Source organism: Theobroma umbraticum, unplaced genomic scaffold, assembly GCF_002168275.2.
Source record: "Theobroma umbraticum cultivar Fairchild unplaced genomic scaffold, ASM216827v3 scaffold_44.0, whole genome shotgun sequence".
NCBI lineage: Eukaryota > Viridiplantae > Streptophyta > Magnoliopsida > Malvales > Malvaceae > Theobroma > Theobroma umbraticum.
This window is the reverse complement of record NW_018397255.1, coordinates 13239385-13255984: the sequence shown is the minus strand read 5'-3', so window position 1 is coordinate 13255984 and position 16600 is coordinate 13239385. Positions and strand designations below refer to the sequence as shown.

Sequence of the window (16600 nt, the reverse complement as noted above, 5' to 3'; positions counted from 1 at the left end):
ATACACATCATCAATCATCTTATTTCAACATTCCACATCATAATTTTATTCATTTTCCAATGCAACAAGTGGGATGCCAAATTTATGAATACCTCCAAAATGTGTCGAAATATGTGGAGGCATGCACAAAACATGGTGAGGCACATAACAAAACATGTTAGAGACATGTGATGCATCAAAACGTGATGAAGCACGTAACAAACATGTTAAGGACATGTAACCTATGATGACGCGGAAATTCAAACATGTTATGAACATGTGAGTTGCGATGATGATGCACTCATGATATGCTAAAGCACATAAACCATAAAATAACCATTCAAAACCTACTAAGAGTGTGTGATTCTAATTACAATTCACATAATTCATGTTTTAGCTCACAAGCTAAATACAAAAGTTCAAAACATTTTACATACACGTAGTCTCAATTAACAAGTTCTAGATACATGCTAAAGGCATGTAGTTCAATCATCAATCTTCAATCATCATCCTTACTTGGTTCACATTTTGAAAAGCAAAAGCATTGAAAGATTTGTTCCCTACAAACCATTTTTATACACATATAGGCATATTTACATATCATATATGGCTTTCAAAACCATATTCAAAACATGATAAGCTGTGAAACCCTATTTTTTACTTAAGGTTATATTTGTAACTTAGCTTGGTGAGTTGTTAATTTGACATATTTTTTAACATGATTTATGAACAAATATAACTTGAAAATGCATGATTTGATAGCCAAATAAGTTTAATTGAAATTTTAGACCATTAGGAGGCCAAAAGGTTTGTTTTGGAACTTGAAAATAGCATTTTGGACCAAAACTATTGATATTTGAAACTTAGAAATGGTTTTTGATGAGCAAGTCCCTATACGTTTTCATGTAGTATTGGACACATGAATTTTCTAGAAAAGTATTAAGACTTCCATTGAAAGTATCTAGATTTTTTCTTGAGGTGCCTCGAGAAAACTTTTTTATTTCAAAAGTGTTGATACTTCATCCATAAATATCAATACTTCAACGTTTGATTTCAAAATAAAAAGGGTAAATGGTATTTTCTCACTACCCACCACAAATATAACAAGTTTCCCAATTCATTCCTAGCCACCTCTCCATTATTTTATCTCCATTTTTAGCACCTTTTCAACACTCTCTTACAATCCAAAACCATTTTTGAATATTTGAAGCTTGCTTTTAAACAACAAGGTGACATTTTTCAACTTTTTAGATTTTTAAATCTTTGATTTCCAATTCTAGAAAAGATAATTTGTTTCTTTAGATTTTCATTAAAGTCTACGCTCAAGGGTTTTGTGGTTGTTCTTAGCCTCGAAGCTCACCAAGGTTAGGTTACAAAATACTTTAGCTAGTTAGATATTAGAACCCATTATTATATTGGATTATAAACGCTGAATTTTAGATTGAAGGACGATTAAAGAAGTTTTTGGAAAGGATAAAAGTTTATTGATGATAGTTAGGTTTAAAACGAAAGTTATTAATGGTGAAAAGTATGTGGAGAAGTGATGTTGAGGAATTATATTTGAGGAACACAAGCTTTAGATAGAAAGTGCTTAAAGGAAAGGCATGCTTCAATGAGATAGGTAAAAATGACATTTTTAATTATTTTGATATAATTAAGAATGCCTACTCTACAATCTCACATAAAAATGCATTTTCGATGATGTAACACCTCGTAACCTAGAAAGCTACTTAGCAACAACCTTAAGGGTAATGGAAAGGTCAAATGAGATGATTTGGAATATTTAGGGATGAAAGAAATATTTTTGAATAGATTTGAAATGATATTTTATGGTTTGAGGCCAAATTTTGTCTATAAATGTGATATGTGTAGTTAACACAAGTGGAGCATTAGCAATGTGCATATGAGGCATATGGTAATGCATGTACATTGAGTAATCTAGATTTATTATAATAATATTAGATATTATTATATGGTGGTTTATGGAAATAAATTCACATGTTAGTGAATTATGATTTAAGGTAAGAATAAGCGAATGTAAATGAGACATATTTGCTAGTGTGAAAGGAGGCCATGCAAAATGAAATGGCAAGGAAGTGAATATAAAGGAAAAAAGGAAAAGAAAAAGAATTGTCGCATGAAAAATAAATGGTGCATGTAAAGGTCAAATGGGAGAAAATTAGGTGAATTGGTGATATGTGGTCTGATTTTAAAGAAATGTGATCATGATTACAAGGTTTTCATTTTAAAATAAATAATAATGAGTGGAATGCACATGAAATGTAAGTGAAATGCACGTCAATGCATGTTAAATGCAAATTAACGTGTGAAATGAAAGGGGAAATGTGGTAATGATTGCTGATAACTCTATTATATAGAGTTATTTTGACACATTTTTAGGGCTGAAGTAATTAGATCTTTGAGATTTTAGGTTCAAAACGTAACATTTTATATGTTTTTTTAGTTTAAGTTTGATTACATTTTGAGCAGTTAATTTAAGTTATTTTAGTTAAATTTTATGTTATTTTGTTTTAAATTACTTTAAGAGTAGTATTGGTAATTTCTCTTGTTGCTTTTATAGGAAATTTGATGAAAAAGGCTCATTTGATGAAAATTTATGCAAGTATGTTGATGGCTTTATTCGCATATGTTGTGGTATTTTGACCATATCTTTGTCTACAAAACTCTGAATGAATGATTTTTAGAATAATGGAATGCTAACAGGAAGTACTATAACTTTTATGTTGACTATTTTTCTCAGTTTAGACTGCAATATGGTCAAAATATTTGCCTAAGTTGGAGCACTGCAACAGTACCCATGGACTGAATATGATGTAGTATTTGAAGCATATCTTTCAATATATAAGTCAAATTAATATGATTCTTAATCCATTGGAAAGTTAAGAGATAGGGCTACAACTTTTATGTTTACCAATTTTTTCAGTTTGAATCAGATTAGGGTGAAAATCATGTTTGAATTTGATAAGCCACTAACACTAGGAGAACAAGGCTGCAGCACTGGTGAAAAGAAGCTCACCATGCAATTTTCTTGAGAACTCAAAGTTGTAGCATTGGAGAAGTAGCATTATAGCACTACTATAGCAAAACAACTACTGCAGTGGCACTAGGTGGTTTTCCAAAAATAAAAATTGGACAAGATTTTGAAAATTAGGTTACTTGGAGCCTATTTAGGGGACTTTTGTTTAGAGATTTTAAGAAGGAGGCAGCAACCAACTATTTTGAAGATTTGAAGCCAAGAATAAAGCAAGAAAACAAGAGAATTTGAGAGAGAATTGAGATTGAAAAGCTTCAACACTTAGTTTCTTTCTCTACTTTTGTGTTTCTTTTATTTTCTTTGACTTCGATTCATGGCTAAATTTCTTTGGATGTTGTTTTTATTACATAGTATGAGCTAAAATGTCTTTGGAGATTTCAACATGTAGTTTGAATATTAGTTTCATTTTAATTTACCATGAATGGGTGTAGTTTTGCTCTTTCAAATATCTTATTAATGCTTTTGATTGCTTGGCCAATAATTAACTACTTTGTGAATCTAATTGAGACTCGATAGAGAGATTTTAGTTTGGACTAAGGTTTGAATAGTATATGTTCATATTACTTAGGTGATCTGATTCGTAATTTGGGTAGACATATGCCAATTGCCATACATAGTCATATTAGAACACTTGCTTAATGAACTTAATTTAATTGATTCATATAGACATAGAGTGAACTAACTAAATTAGGTATTTGTACAAGCAACTCGACGGAGACTTGTCCATAGCTTTGGATTCTAGGTTAGTAAAACCACCTAAGAAGATAAATAATAAGAAAAGCTAGTATCAGATGAAATGTTGAATGAACCCATATTTCTAGGTCTTTAATATACTGCTTTTCTCAACTTATTTAGTTTGTTAGTTTATTTAGTGTTGATTTTTAATTATTTTTAGTTAGTTTTTCTTTAATTTTTGGATTACCAAACAAGATTAATTTGTTTTATAATTTTAGTATTTAGTGAAACTTGAGAAACAAATCTCCATGGGAATGATACTCTACTTCATCACTATATTACTTGCTCAATACGTATACTTACATGTACAAAATCGACAACAACTGCATAGCATGGCTTTGATTTGAAAGAAAGAAATTAAAAACTTCTTACAATAACTTTCTCACATTATTATATCTGCATGCAAGAAAGAAAAGGGTATAAATTGTGATTTCAAGGCTTTTTCCTTGTAGTGTCTACCCACTTTAAAAGAGAAATGAAAGGGGATTGAGCATTTGAAAGCTTCCACTTCAGAGAAGAGAAAGAGTAGAAAGAAAAGGGAAAAACAAGCTTGGCTTCATTTTATGAGATTTTGAAGGCACGATGAACTTTCTTCCTTCCTCTTTTGTCTTGTTCTTGACATTTTACCTTTAATAAAGATCTAAACATTCAAGGAAAATTATTAAAAGAGTTAAGGATGGAGGAGGTTTGCTTGAAAAGAATATAGGCAACTAGAGAGCTCTAAGGGATTTTTCTAGAAAAATTTCAAAGTTTGATTGATGTAAAGCAAACCGTACATGCAACTAAAGATTGATGAAATTGGTGGAGAAACAAAATTGGTGAAGTGAAAATCCCACCAAACCAAGGTGAGTGGAGTATGCCTATTTGAAACTGTTATTCTCGTATATTTACATACATATGTTTGCCTTGATACTTGGCATACATTTATGGAAATTTGTTTGGACTGATGTGATGAACCTTTGTGGTGGTGATAAAGGTTATGAAATGATTTTATATACCATATGCATTCCATTATAGTAAAAGAGTTTCAAAATGGGAAACAAGCCCTTGTTGTCATGGTTTTACTCAAAAGAATGCCATGCAAAGTGTTATGATTGTTGAGCATTGATTGGTGCTTCAATAAGACCTTTAAAAAGTCAAGTATACATATAGATGATAAATGTTGAGTAGGCACGCGGTGGAGATTATGGAACCATGCTTCCAGAAGAGATAAGTTATGTGCACACATGTGTTTGAGGTTATGATGAAGGTATGTCATGTTTTTTTTTTCATTTAAAAGTGATTTATTATTCACATGCATGATGTGGTACGAGTGACATTGGTTAGTAAGATTGCTTATGTTGGACTATTGATTGATTAGATCACAGCCAATTATAACTTCAATGATTATGTGGCGAGGTCACCAATATTGATAATGATTATGTGGTGTTACCACTAGTGTAGATTATGATTATGTGGTGAGGCCACCAATATTGGTTATGATTATGTGGCACTGCCACTAGTGTTGATTATGAGTATGTGGTGAGGCCACTGATATTGACTATGATTATGTAGTGTAGCCACTAGTGTTGATTATGAATATGTGGAGAGGCCATCAACAATGATGATGATTATGTGGCGAGGTTACTGATGTTGATTATGATTATGTGGCTAGGCCACTGATAGTGATAAGGATTATGTGGTATTGCCACTAACATTAATGATGGGTGCATGATAAGGCCACCATTATAGACTATTATTACGTGGCATAGCCATTAATGTTTCTTAAGACTACGCGGTGCAACCACTATGGATGATTATTTTATCGTGAGCAGGCTATTGGAACTTGTGATTCATTTGTTTGATGTTTGATATAGTGATGCTTGTGACGTTAGGTGTTGATATGCTTTGGCATGAATACTAGGTTATGCATTTAAATGATATTTGTATTTGATGGTAGTCCTTTTAGATTATAGTTAAGCATCATTTTTACTATTTTGATTTTACAAATCAAATATTCCTCTATTATGATAGTTTCCCATCTTTGCCTTACTCACTAAACCAATGATCATTGAGTCCATGATACTTACCCAGCCATTTTATTTTACAGAGAGTGATTGGCAGTGTTCAACCTTAGCGAAGTTCAGCATCCACCACTTGATAAGTAATGGCTGCTCATAGCAAATTTCCTCCATGTTGCTCCGTTACTACAACTCCTAAAAGAGTCAGAGTTCCTTAAGTGTTTCAATTAAATGGGAAAGAAAAAAAGGATTCTAGATGAAGGTAGTGCTTATTGGTGCACTTTGATTATTGTAATGTATATTAGAATACAATTTTGAAACTTATGTGTTTGGTGAGTTAGATGGTTCAACTAAATATGTTTATGAAATTATGATATGTAAGATGATTAAATTAATTGAAGGATAAGTAATAAAAGGGATTATAAGTTAGGCTTGTTTAAGTTTTGTGAGCTTGCTCGCAAAGCCTAAACTCTAGTCACGACCCCAAGATTGGGTCATGACAAATGTAGAATGAGTTCCACGAGGATTCCAAGTGAAAAATGTTTTTAAGTATGTTTTGATGAAAGCTATATATGTTATCTAAATATGTTATTATGTATTTAGTTTTGTGCATAGACAACAAACACTTTGAATGTTTCGATACCTAGAAACCCATATATTTGTCTATGATTATTTGGTTGATTTGATGACTTTGAAATTTGAAATGAAAAATGATTTTCTTTGAATAGACCATAGCATTGGGCCATTTTTTCTTTGATATGATGGAATAGGTTGATGACACTGAAACAATCTTGTCCTGACTCTTTTAATTTTGTTGGTGAATACATTCACCCCTCCATTTCAGAACATGAACAATGTTTTAGTGGAGCTTATTAAGATAAGGACCCATAACTAGTGACAATACACATTAGCCATTGTGCATAATGCTTTGTATTCTTTGAGGTTGTTGACTATATGTACTAGACCATCTTGGTGCTATGGCACAACTTTGTTTTGCTTAGTAGTGGATATGATCGTACCTCTTTTGTTATACAGTTGATGGTGTACTGTTGGACTTTCCTTGTTTGATAGTTCTTCTTAAAATTAGAGCTCCTCAACTCAATTTTGATGTTAGAATTTGGGTACTTGAATATGATGGACTATAGACTTGTTGGAGAGCATGGAATCGGGTTCTAGGTTGAATGATAACTTTATATTATAGAGTTATTTTGTCACATTTTGAGCATTAAAAGAACTAGTTCTTTAGATTTAATTTAGGAACTAGATTTTTTAGATATTTATCTTATTCTAGTAAATCATGTTGGGTTAAATTAATTTAAGTTAATTTATGTTCTTTTATAATAATTCTCCTTTAGTTTAGTTATTATTTAAGTTAGTTTGTTGTTCTTGTAGTGTGCACTTGAAAGGGCTTTAAATGATGAAAAAAATGCATAAAGCTTGGAAGAAAGAGAAATTGTGTTACAAGTCGAAGCATTGTAGTAGACAGCATATAGCATGATAGAATGTTAGGTGTCACGACCATGAATCAATAGGAGCCATAATGCTATGAAAAAGAGGTGAGCATGGGCCAAGTCAAAGAGCTCACCATCGTGGCACTAAGGGAGTGGCACCGCAACACCGACACGATATCTCGAATTTTGCAATTTTCAGACATCTATTTCAATCTTGATTCTGAGCCATATTTAAAGACCATTTTAGAGCACTTGAAAACAACAATTAGGCTCAGTTTTCTTTGAAGAAAAAGAATTGTCAAGTGAGCGAGAAAGTGAGCAAAAAACTCTTGAAGATTAAGATCAAAGACTTGATGAATCTACGTTTTCTTTTCTTCTTTAGTTTCTTTCTTTGTTTTGTGTGAGGGTTAAACTTTTTTAGATGATGGTTTTAGTAGTTATGAGGAACTACTTAAATAGATAAAGTAACCTAAACGAAACTGAGAGAGGGAGTTTAGTGTAAGCCTTGAATGAAATAGCATATGTTCAATATCAATTGCATAAGATGATTGATTTGATTTGCATGTGAAGTAGACATGCACTTGCATGTCATATGTAGCCAATATTAGAATATAAGCTTAATGAATCTCTTTTAATTGCAATTTGTATAGACATATAGTGAATTGATTGAGAGATATATTTTTCTAAAAATCTCAATGGAGACTTATAAATACATTAGAATTCTAAGTTAACAAATTAGATATTTATTATGTAAAAAAAGAGTAGAAGATATTCAAATCAAGTGTTAAGGGGATATTGTAATTCTAGGTCTTGTTTGATTGATTAATTTTATTTAAATTGCAATTCTTGTTCTTAATTTTAATTTGTTTAAGTTTTAGTACCTTTAAAAATCGGTTGTTTGGATAGGATTAAGTTGTGTTAATTTTAGTACTTAGTAAGATTTTGGTGCAATTCTCTATGGAAAACAATATTTTACTTTTCATTATATTACTTGTTAACAATACATGCACTTGCATGGTAAATTCAACAACACTAAACAACTCAGTTCTGTGGAGAAAGCATTGATACATTTGAAGGTTGTATTGATACTTATTCTTTAGAATTCTCAAGAATGGATCTTGGTTGAAACGTATCGATACTTTAAACAAAAGTATCGATACTTTGAATAAAAGCATCGATATTTAAAGCTTACTTTCAAACCTTCATAGTTTTTAAAAGAATTTTAAAAATATAAATGGTTTTGTTTCATCTATTGTGTTTTACAAATACTTGCTTTCACTTGAAATACTTTGATATGATCAAATTACGTTTGGAAAGCGGAATTTGGGAGCATAAAGGCTTTATAGATACAAATGGATTTGTTTTTTTAACTACTAAGCTTTATAAACATTCGTTTTTAATTGAAATACTCATATTTGATTATACACATTGTTTTTATTTGACATACTCGGATTTGATTATAAACATTCATTTTTATATGAAATACTCGGATTTGATTATAAACCTTCATCTTCATTTGAAATACTCAAATTTGATTATAATAATTCATTTTCAATTAAAGTACTCAAATTCGATTATGAACACTTGTATTTATTTGGAATACTTGGATATGATTAGATTTCACGAAAGCGAAGCTTGGAAATGTTTGAGATTTTTATCTATTTACATTGAATTCGAAAGTGTAATATGATAAACCCTTTTCTGTTTTAGCTATTCCCCTTCCCTGCATCTGTTCATAAAGTAATTTATGACTCACAAATGTAAAATGCATTTGTTATTTCAGATTAGTGGATTGCTTGGCTTGTTGTCCTTTGGGAGAAGCTATTGCTACTACAATTGATTTTAGTAGGTGTTTGATAAGCCATCTAATAGGTGTCAACCCTTTTCTTTGAATTGTACTCTACTGGTCTGGTCATGGATAGAATTATGTTTACATTTATAATAACTGTTATACTTTGGATTTGCCACTAGATGGATTACTCTTGACATTTGAATAGTATTTGCTTCCACACTCAGAGCACGGGGACCGGGCAAACTAATGTTTGAGATGTTATACATCTTTATATATATATGTATGTATATATGGTTCCATGGTGATGCATCCCATGAGATATTTGATTATTTGTATTCGATTTGTTTGTTTAAAGCCTTGCTTGGGTGGGTGGGACCTCCCCACTTGACCTTTGCGCCGATCATGGACCTTAAGTTTGGATCAGAACATAAGTAATCATCATTCACTGCACAATTTCATATTTTTCAAAAGTATTCCTAATGCTATTCCATACATGCTTTCTTGTGTGTGTGTGTGTGTATCAAAATACTTTGAAAACACCATAGCCACTCACCTATATGATGTGTGCTCTTTCCTTTAGTGCCTTTTGATGAAAACTCTGCTTCTCGAAAATACCAACTTCTACAAGAACACCTATCTATGATTAATTTATTGGTAATAGATTCTTTTTTAGACATAACTTCCACAAATAACCAATAATCCTTTCACTAACTTTATTCTATAATCTCAAATCCAACGATTAGTAGCTAAATCTAACAGAACTTGGAATTTGCTCCTCCATTAGTTCAATTGGTGTAGAAATATCACATTAGTTCAATTGGTGGAGGAATATTTACTTCTATAAATTTTCAACATAGTTGAGTTTTAGTAATTGTGTTTATATTTTTTCCATCCATAAACTAAAAAGTAAAAAAAAAAAAACAAATATAATAATCGTTTAAAGAGAATAAACAAACTAAGACAAATTATTCAAAATAATAACTATGGCATGAAGTGTCACTTAATACTTCCTTTACGTTTTCAAACTTTTTGTAAACTGAATTTATCTTAGATTTTTAATAAATTAGATAAGATTTAAAAGTCAAGTACCATAATGGTTTTTTTTTCCCAATGTTCCTACAACCGTGATGAAACAATTGTTATGTGGAAATGCCTTGATTACTAGCCAATTAAATAACTTAATACTCAATTCTTATCTTACTAATTAAATGAATGTTGAGAGGGTCATAAATGCACTTATTTCTGGCATGGCATAGTACTTTAGTTTTGTCAATACAAAAACCCTAATGTCACGTAAAGACAAGGATGCCTTTGTTATGACTTATGTTAGAGTTCTTCATTGGATGAATTCTTGTGATTTTGCTTGTTGCAATACACATACGAATTAAAATCAGTCTTCATCAAAATTTAAAACTTTTTAAAAAATTTGATATCAAAACAAACAATTGTAATTAAACTTGTAAAGCCTTTTATCGGACATAAAACTTAAGAAGTTTTTTGTTATATTTTAATTATAGATAATGCTGTGTATACCCAAAAAAACAAAAAGAATAGGGGTAACAAAGTAACGGCATTAACATGTTTACAAATTAAAGACATATTTTATTGAAATAAACATTAACATAAAATTTTATTCTAGCGAATATATGATGTTAAATTATGAAATAAGTACCGTTTATGGAGAAGATTGTTGTTGGCTTTAAGCAGAAAGAGTTGATCCGTGGTAGGTGGGGCTACCAAAATTATGCTACGTTAATTAAGACGCACAGCACATTGTAATATTTTTCTGTGTTAGTTGTTCCCCAGCGGAAGTCAGGGTGTACAACCAAGGTCCATGTGAGGCTGTTTTTGCGAAAATATTGATAAGGACGTACAGAAATCAATCTTTGACTCTCTATGCAACGTTTGCAACTCATCCATGTAAACCAAAATTAAATATTGGAAACCTACCAGCTATTCATGTAAGCCTTACTGTAACGGTAGCAGCTGTAGGTAAGTCGTATGCGTTTTGATCAACGGTTCAACCCCATTTAATTTTGCTGGCAGCCCTAGTAAATTGGAATTCAGGTTTTGCTGCCATCCAAGCTAACAGTAGGTCACCTCATTAATGAAAAATTTACCCAACGAATTCAAACCTGTCATGCATGGCCCGTTTTCCTGTTGCTCTTTTGCATTATGTTCACACAAACTTTTGACAGGTTATTTAAAGATGTGTCTGATCCGCTCTTGTCTGAGAGCTTTTACTATCGTGGACCTGCACCACTTAAATTTCCAGAGGGTCTCGAGTGGTCTCTGATTATATTTAGTTTAAAAAAAAAAAAGTACCAACCACTCCTTTAACTTTTAACTGCATATATGATTAAATTTCACCAACTAGCAATGCCGTTTTAATATTTATCGTTCAGATTATTCATAGAAAATAAAAATTCATACCATTTATAAGTGATCGGAAAATTAAATTTCCTTATCATTTGTTTGTAATAAAGTAAGACAAAATAGTGTTAGTGTTGCGTTAATTCAAAATCGGAAAGCAGATCATGATCAATTATTGATATCACGAGACAGGTACAGCAATCAATTGTGGACACCCGCCCCCGATTCCATTGATTTGTGCTGCTCTTGTGCATTACATCCCCTATTGAACACTAGCATTTATGTATGGGAAAAAGTTTGTACTCTAAGGTGGTCCAAACTCCAATTTTATGGCCACGATATTCCATAAAACAGAGAAATAATCAAATTGGTTAAAATTGAATTAATGAGACATAACCCAAAATTTTGCTCCCATGGACCATGGACATGATGACGTTGGGTGGGCGTTGTCACTGGAAAATATACTATTGAATTATGAATAGTTTTGGTATGTGCCACAGCCATGGCGGCGAAAGTATTGGAGTTGCAATAAAGGTGAACTGTCCACCAATAACTCTGGTTTAGTTTGATACACGACTCAACAAGATTCTCCTTTCAAACAGGCAAAACTTGGAGCCATTAATTAATTGAATCTTGTTTTATTATTAGGTCAAGTTCAGACGGATATAGTTAGATTGATAATGATAAGGCTTATTAATCATATTTGTGACAATAATTATTTTCCCTAGTATAGATTGATTTAAAGTTTTCTGCTCACTTCTTTTAGAAAAGGAAACGTGCATCCATGCATGCAGGGCCACCGGAATGTCTTCGTTCGGGACCAAGAAACTCAGGAATCATGAATTAAACTCATATTGATAGCAATGAAGCATGGACCTCCGCTGAGGTTTAACTTGGTCGGGCATATATATAGTTTGATGGACCATTAGTATTTAGGTCCACGAATCAAAAACCCCCCTCAAAGCTTTAGCATTTTTCTAGCGTACGTTGCTTGCAAGTATTTATGTTCTTTCTATTAAATGTTTCTAATTAAGAAAGAAAGAAAGAAAGAGATAAAGCCATATCTCTCTTGATTTGATTAGCTAAACTAGGTAGTCCCATTTGGCAGGGTTCCAGGCATGCATGGTTGACATGTCCTACAGAGCTTTTGGGGATAAATATACATAACATTCCATTCAATTTAATTTAAATTAATATAATTTGGGAAGTTATGAGTTAATGATGAAAGGTGTTTAAACCCATTAAGTGGGATTGGACCTATAGAGTTCAATATTATGTAGGCCATGGTACTTATTATTATAGTAAGATTTATAATAGGATCGAAGGTTTCTGAAAGACTCGAAAGAATTTATATATATGTAACATGGAAAGAAAAAAAAAGAATTAATGTTATAGTTCAAAAAATAAATTTATGTTCGTTCAACCTTGAGGTTAGAACTATGGATATGAGAATTTTGATGAGGAATTAAGTGGTAGGCAAATACGATAAGTACAACAACATGTAGAGAAGAGAAGATTAGATTTATTTACGTAAAATACTCATTAGAAAAACATAGAAACGTTGAATACAAATGAAAAACATTGACAAACAAAAGATAACTAAATAAAAGAAGACGAATTCTGACTCACACGTAATCAACATAAAACTACATCTGCGAAATACTTGGATAATTATACTTTCTGAAAAAAGTTTTATGTATTTATGGGAAAGCCCACTAATATTTCAAGGAAAAGGAAGGACACCAGTACCGCCAACACCAGCACCAGCTCCACCTCCACCTCCAACTCCAACTCCACCACCAACGGCACCTCCAACTCCACCACCAGTACCACCGCCCACGCCACCAAATCCCCCAAGCCCTCCGAGTCCACCTAGACCATCTCCGCCACCTAAAGGAGTAATCCCACCAATCCCCCCAACTCCACCTCCAAGTCCACCTAGACCACCTAAACCACCTCCACCACCGATGGGAGTAATCCCACCCATCCCCCCAACTCCACCAAAGGGTAGACCATTAGAGCCAAGTCCGGAGAAGCCGCCAACGCCACCATATGTGAGGAAGTTCTTTTGGTCATTAAGACCAGCTGCACCACTAGCTGGAGTGCTAGTAGGCGGAGTACCTGCAGTGGGCACATTTCTTGCAGTAGCATGAACCATAAGAAATGCCAGAAGAAGCATAACACTCCACTTTGCCATACCTCTTAATAGAGAAAAAACTGATATCGCTCTCGCTATTACTCTCTAACTCTATCTTGTGTGTTTCTTAGTATCTGATGTGTGTGCTGAAGATCTCCTTTTAAAGGCCAAAAAAGGCTGGTAGGGGACAGTTGTGAGTATTGAATGGGGTTTAAATGAAGGCTCAGAGCTTTGATGTCTGAGAGTTTTCAAGACCGTGTGCTGAAAGGATTATTTTTAGGAGATTGTTTGAGATTCTGAAATAGGTTATAATTATATGTTTATATCATAATAATTTGAGTTAGGTTGAAAATATATTCAAGTAAACTGAACAAGGCCAAAGCCAATGGTAGTAATTGTATGAGTTGCCAGCAATGTACATGACTGAAGAGAAATGCATGCATGCATGAATTTCTGTTAAAGGGCGAACAACAATCTGAGAGTTTGTAGCTCAATTATTCAAATATTGAGTTTGTATCTTTAGGATATGTATTTATGTATACAAGTATGTATGTATGTATGTATATGTATTTTATATATTTTACCTTTTAACCATGTGCCTAATATATGAGTGACAGGGGTTGGTTTCATTGATAGTATATAATCATAGAATATGAGAAATTAATACATGTAAAAAACCCCGGTATATATATTTTTAGAAACTTCAGCACAGAATTCACAACATTAACAATAGAAATGTATCTTTGTCCTATGCTTTTTACTAATAAATCTTATAAGAGTCAGGAACCGCTTTGGGTACTGGTATTTATGGTGCTATATTAAGAGAATGCCAGGGTAAATATGCCAAAGAGGCAGAAAAAGGAATCACTTTGGGTGATCGCCATGAAGAATTGAATGTACAATGGCCGAACATGATTAAATATATATATCATATTCCAAAAATGAAATGATGATATATTGGCATAGTTGTAACAATAACTGATCGACGTGAACTCTTTCAATGCGCTATACATCAGAATAAAGTGATAGTTGAAGAAGCTACCTACCATTCACAATGGCATTGCATTTCTAACTTCTAAACAATGGGCATTATATTTGGAATATTTTCAAAAGTAATTACAAGGTATATAACATGATTTTAAACTTTTAATTAAGGTAAAATTGGTGTTTTCTGCCCTACATATTTAATTCAAGAAGTAGGAATATGAGGTAAGATTTAAATAAAAATTTTATACTCAATTACTTTTTACACTTCCTCTTCTGCAAAAAAAAAAAAAGAAAGCAATTTTTCATTACTAACGCTTCAACCACCATAATTGATAGATTTTTTTTTGCTAAGCCATTAGAAATTTTATAGATGAATGGGGGTTAGTTGAAAACTGTAACCCACCATAGAGGAACGAATAAACTGTTCATCCACCCTATAACCCTGGTACAAAATCCACCATCCATACTAAATCCCAAATCTATCACAGACCTTTCCTTTTGCAAAAGCTCACCTCTAAAACTCTAGAAAAACAAAAAAAAAAATAAAAAAATCGAGTATCAACCTGGATAAAGCCCACATACTACCAAAAAACAAGCTTTTTCCAATGAAATTTTTCATTGAAAAAATTTAAAATTTTATTGGAAATACCTTTTTTTTGACAGATTTCTAATGAAAATTTTTTTTGAAAATCCCGTCAATAAAAGTATCGTTGGAAATACTTTCTATTAGAAATTCCTCGAAAAATTTTATTGAAAAAAGTACATAATCCGTTGGCTATATCGTATCAATTCCATTGGAAATTTCTAATAGAAGTGTCCATTGGAAAAGCATTTTGTTGAGAAATTTCCAACAATTTTTTTGTTGAAAAAGCATTTTCCATGGAATTCAGTTGCAAATTTCTAACGGAAGTTTTCATTGGAAAAGCATTTCCAATGGAATTTTGTTGAGAAATTTCCAACAATTTTTTTGTTGAAAAAGCATTTTCCATGGAATTCAGTTGCAAATTTCTAACGGAAGTTTTCATTGGAAAAACATTTCTCATGGAATTTCGTTGGAAATTTTCACCAAAATGGAAAATTTCATTGAAAATTTTTGACAAAATTTCCATTGGAAATGCATTTCTGATGTAATTCTGTAAGATATTGCCAAAGGAATTTTTTGTTAGAAAGCATTTTTCACGGAATTTTTCATTAGAAATGCCTTTCCAACATATATTACCAACTAAAATTTTAGTAATAAATTATCAATTGATATCCATAATTCACATTCAAAATTTATAAGAAAAACACACTTTAAAAACTAAAATTCAAAGTCAAGTTCATACAATTCAAAATTATCATAAATACACAATATCTAAAAATGTCAAACAAATACAAACATAAAGCTAAATGTGCTATTATATGCCATACTAAAAAAGTATCCAAGTCCAACAACTAAAAAGAGACGTCATATCATAAAATGTTGTGTTCTTACTTATCAAAACTTTAGCTCGAAGTACTTGCATTTCTTTGTTTTAAAAGCGCATTACTAACGATCATTGCTTCCATAAATGCCTTAAATTCACTCATACTTTTTGCCATCGCTTCTTTCATGTTTGCCATTAAATTGACATTATTCTCCTTAATTTCTTCATGTATCTTACCCAAGTTTGTTGATAGATTTTTCATTTTTTCTTCTAATGCAATTGCAAGGCTAGGAGTGTTTGAATTGATAGCGCCATACTTTAACTCAGATGTTGTTGTATTGCTATGTGTTCCAGTAAGTAGAGCTGTACCAAGCACCTGAGTACCAAACCCATACACGTGAGTGTGCTTTTGGTATATCTCCTTGAGCCAATTAGATTGGTCAAGGAATATATATTGTTACTTAATACATATTTAATCGCATAACTATATGTGATAGAGGTTGAATATATATTGTTATTTAATGCATATTTAATCATATAAATATATGTGATAGAGGTTTTCTTTCATGCTAGTGCAATAATAAGGAGTTATTAAGTACTAATTAGATGAAGCCCATGGAACATAAAGGTCTTGCAAGAGAATTGTAAAGTTGTTACAATTATGAGATCACTATGCTCAAAGCCA

The 16600-nt window shown here is 32.0% G+C and overlaps 1 protein-coding gene across 1 annotated transcript; it reads right to left on the bottom strand.

The window, feature by feature from the left end:
• Positions 1–12887: 12887 nt before the first annotated feature.
• Positions 12888–13668, bottom strand: LOC110409513 (uncharacterized). The gene has a single exon (XM_021418872.2). It carries the CDS (start codon positions 13580–13582, stop codon positions 13109–13111), a length of 474 nt encoding a protein of 157 aa, XP_021274547.1. The 5' UTR covers positions 13583–13668; the 3' UTR covers positions 12888–13108.
• Between the last annotated feature and the right edge of the window lie 2932 nt (positions 13669–16600).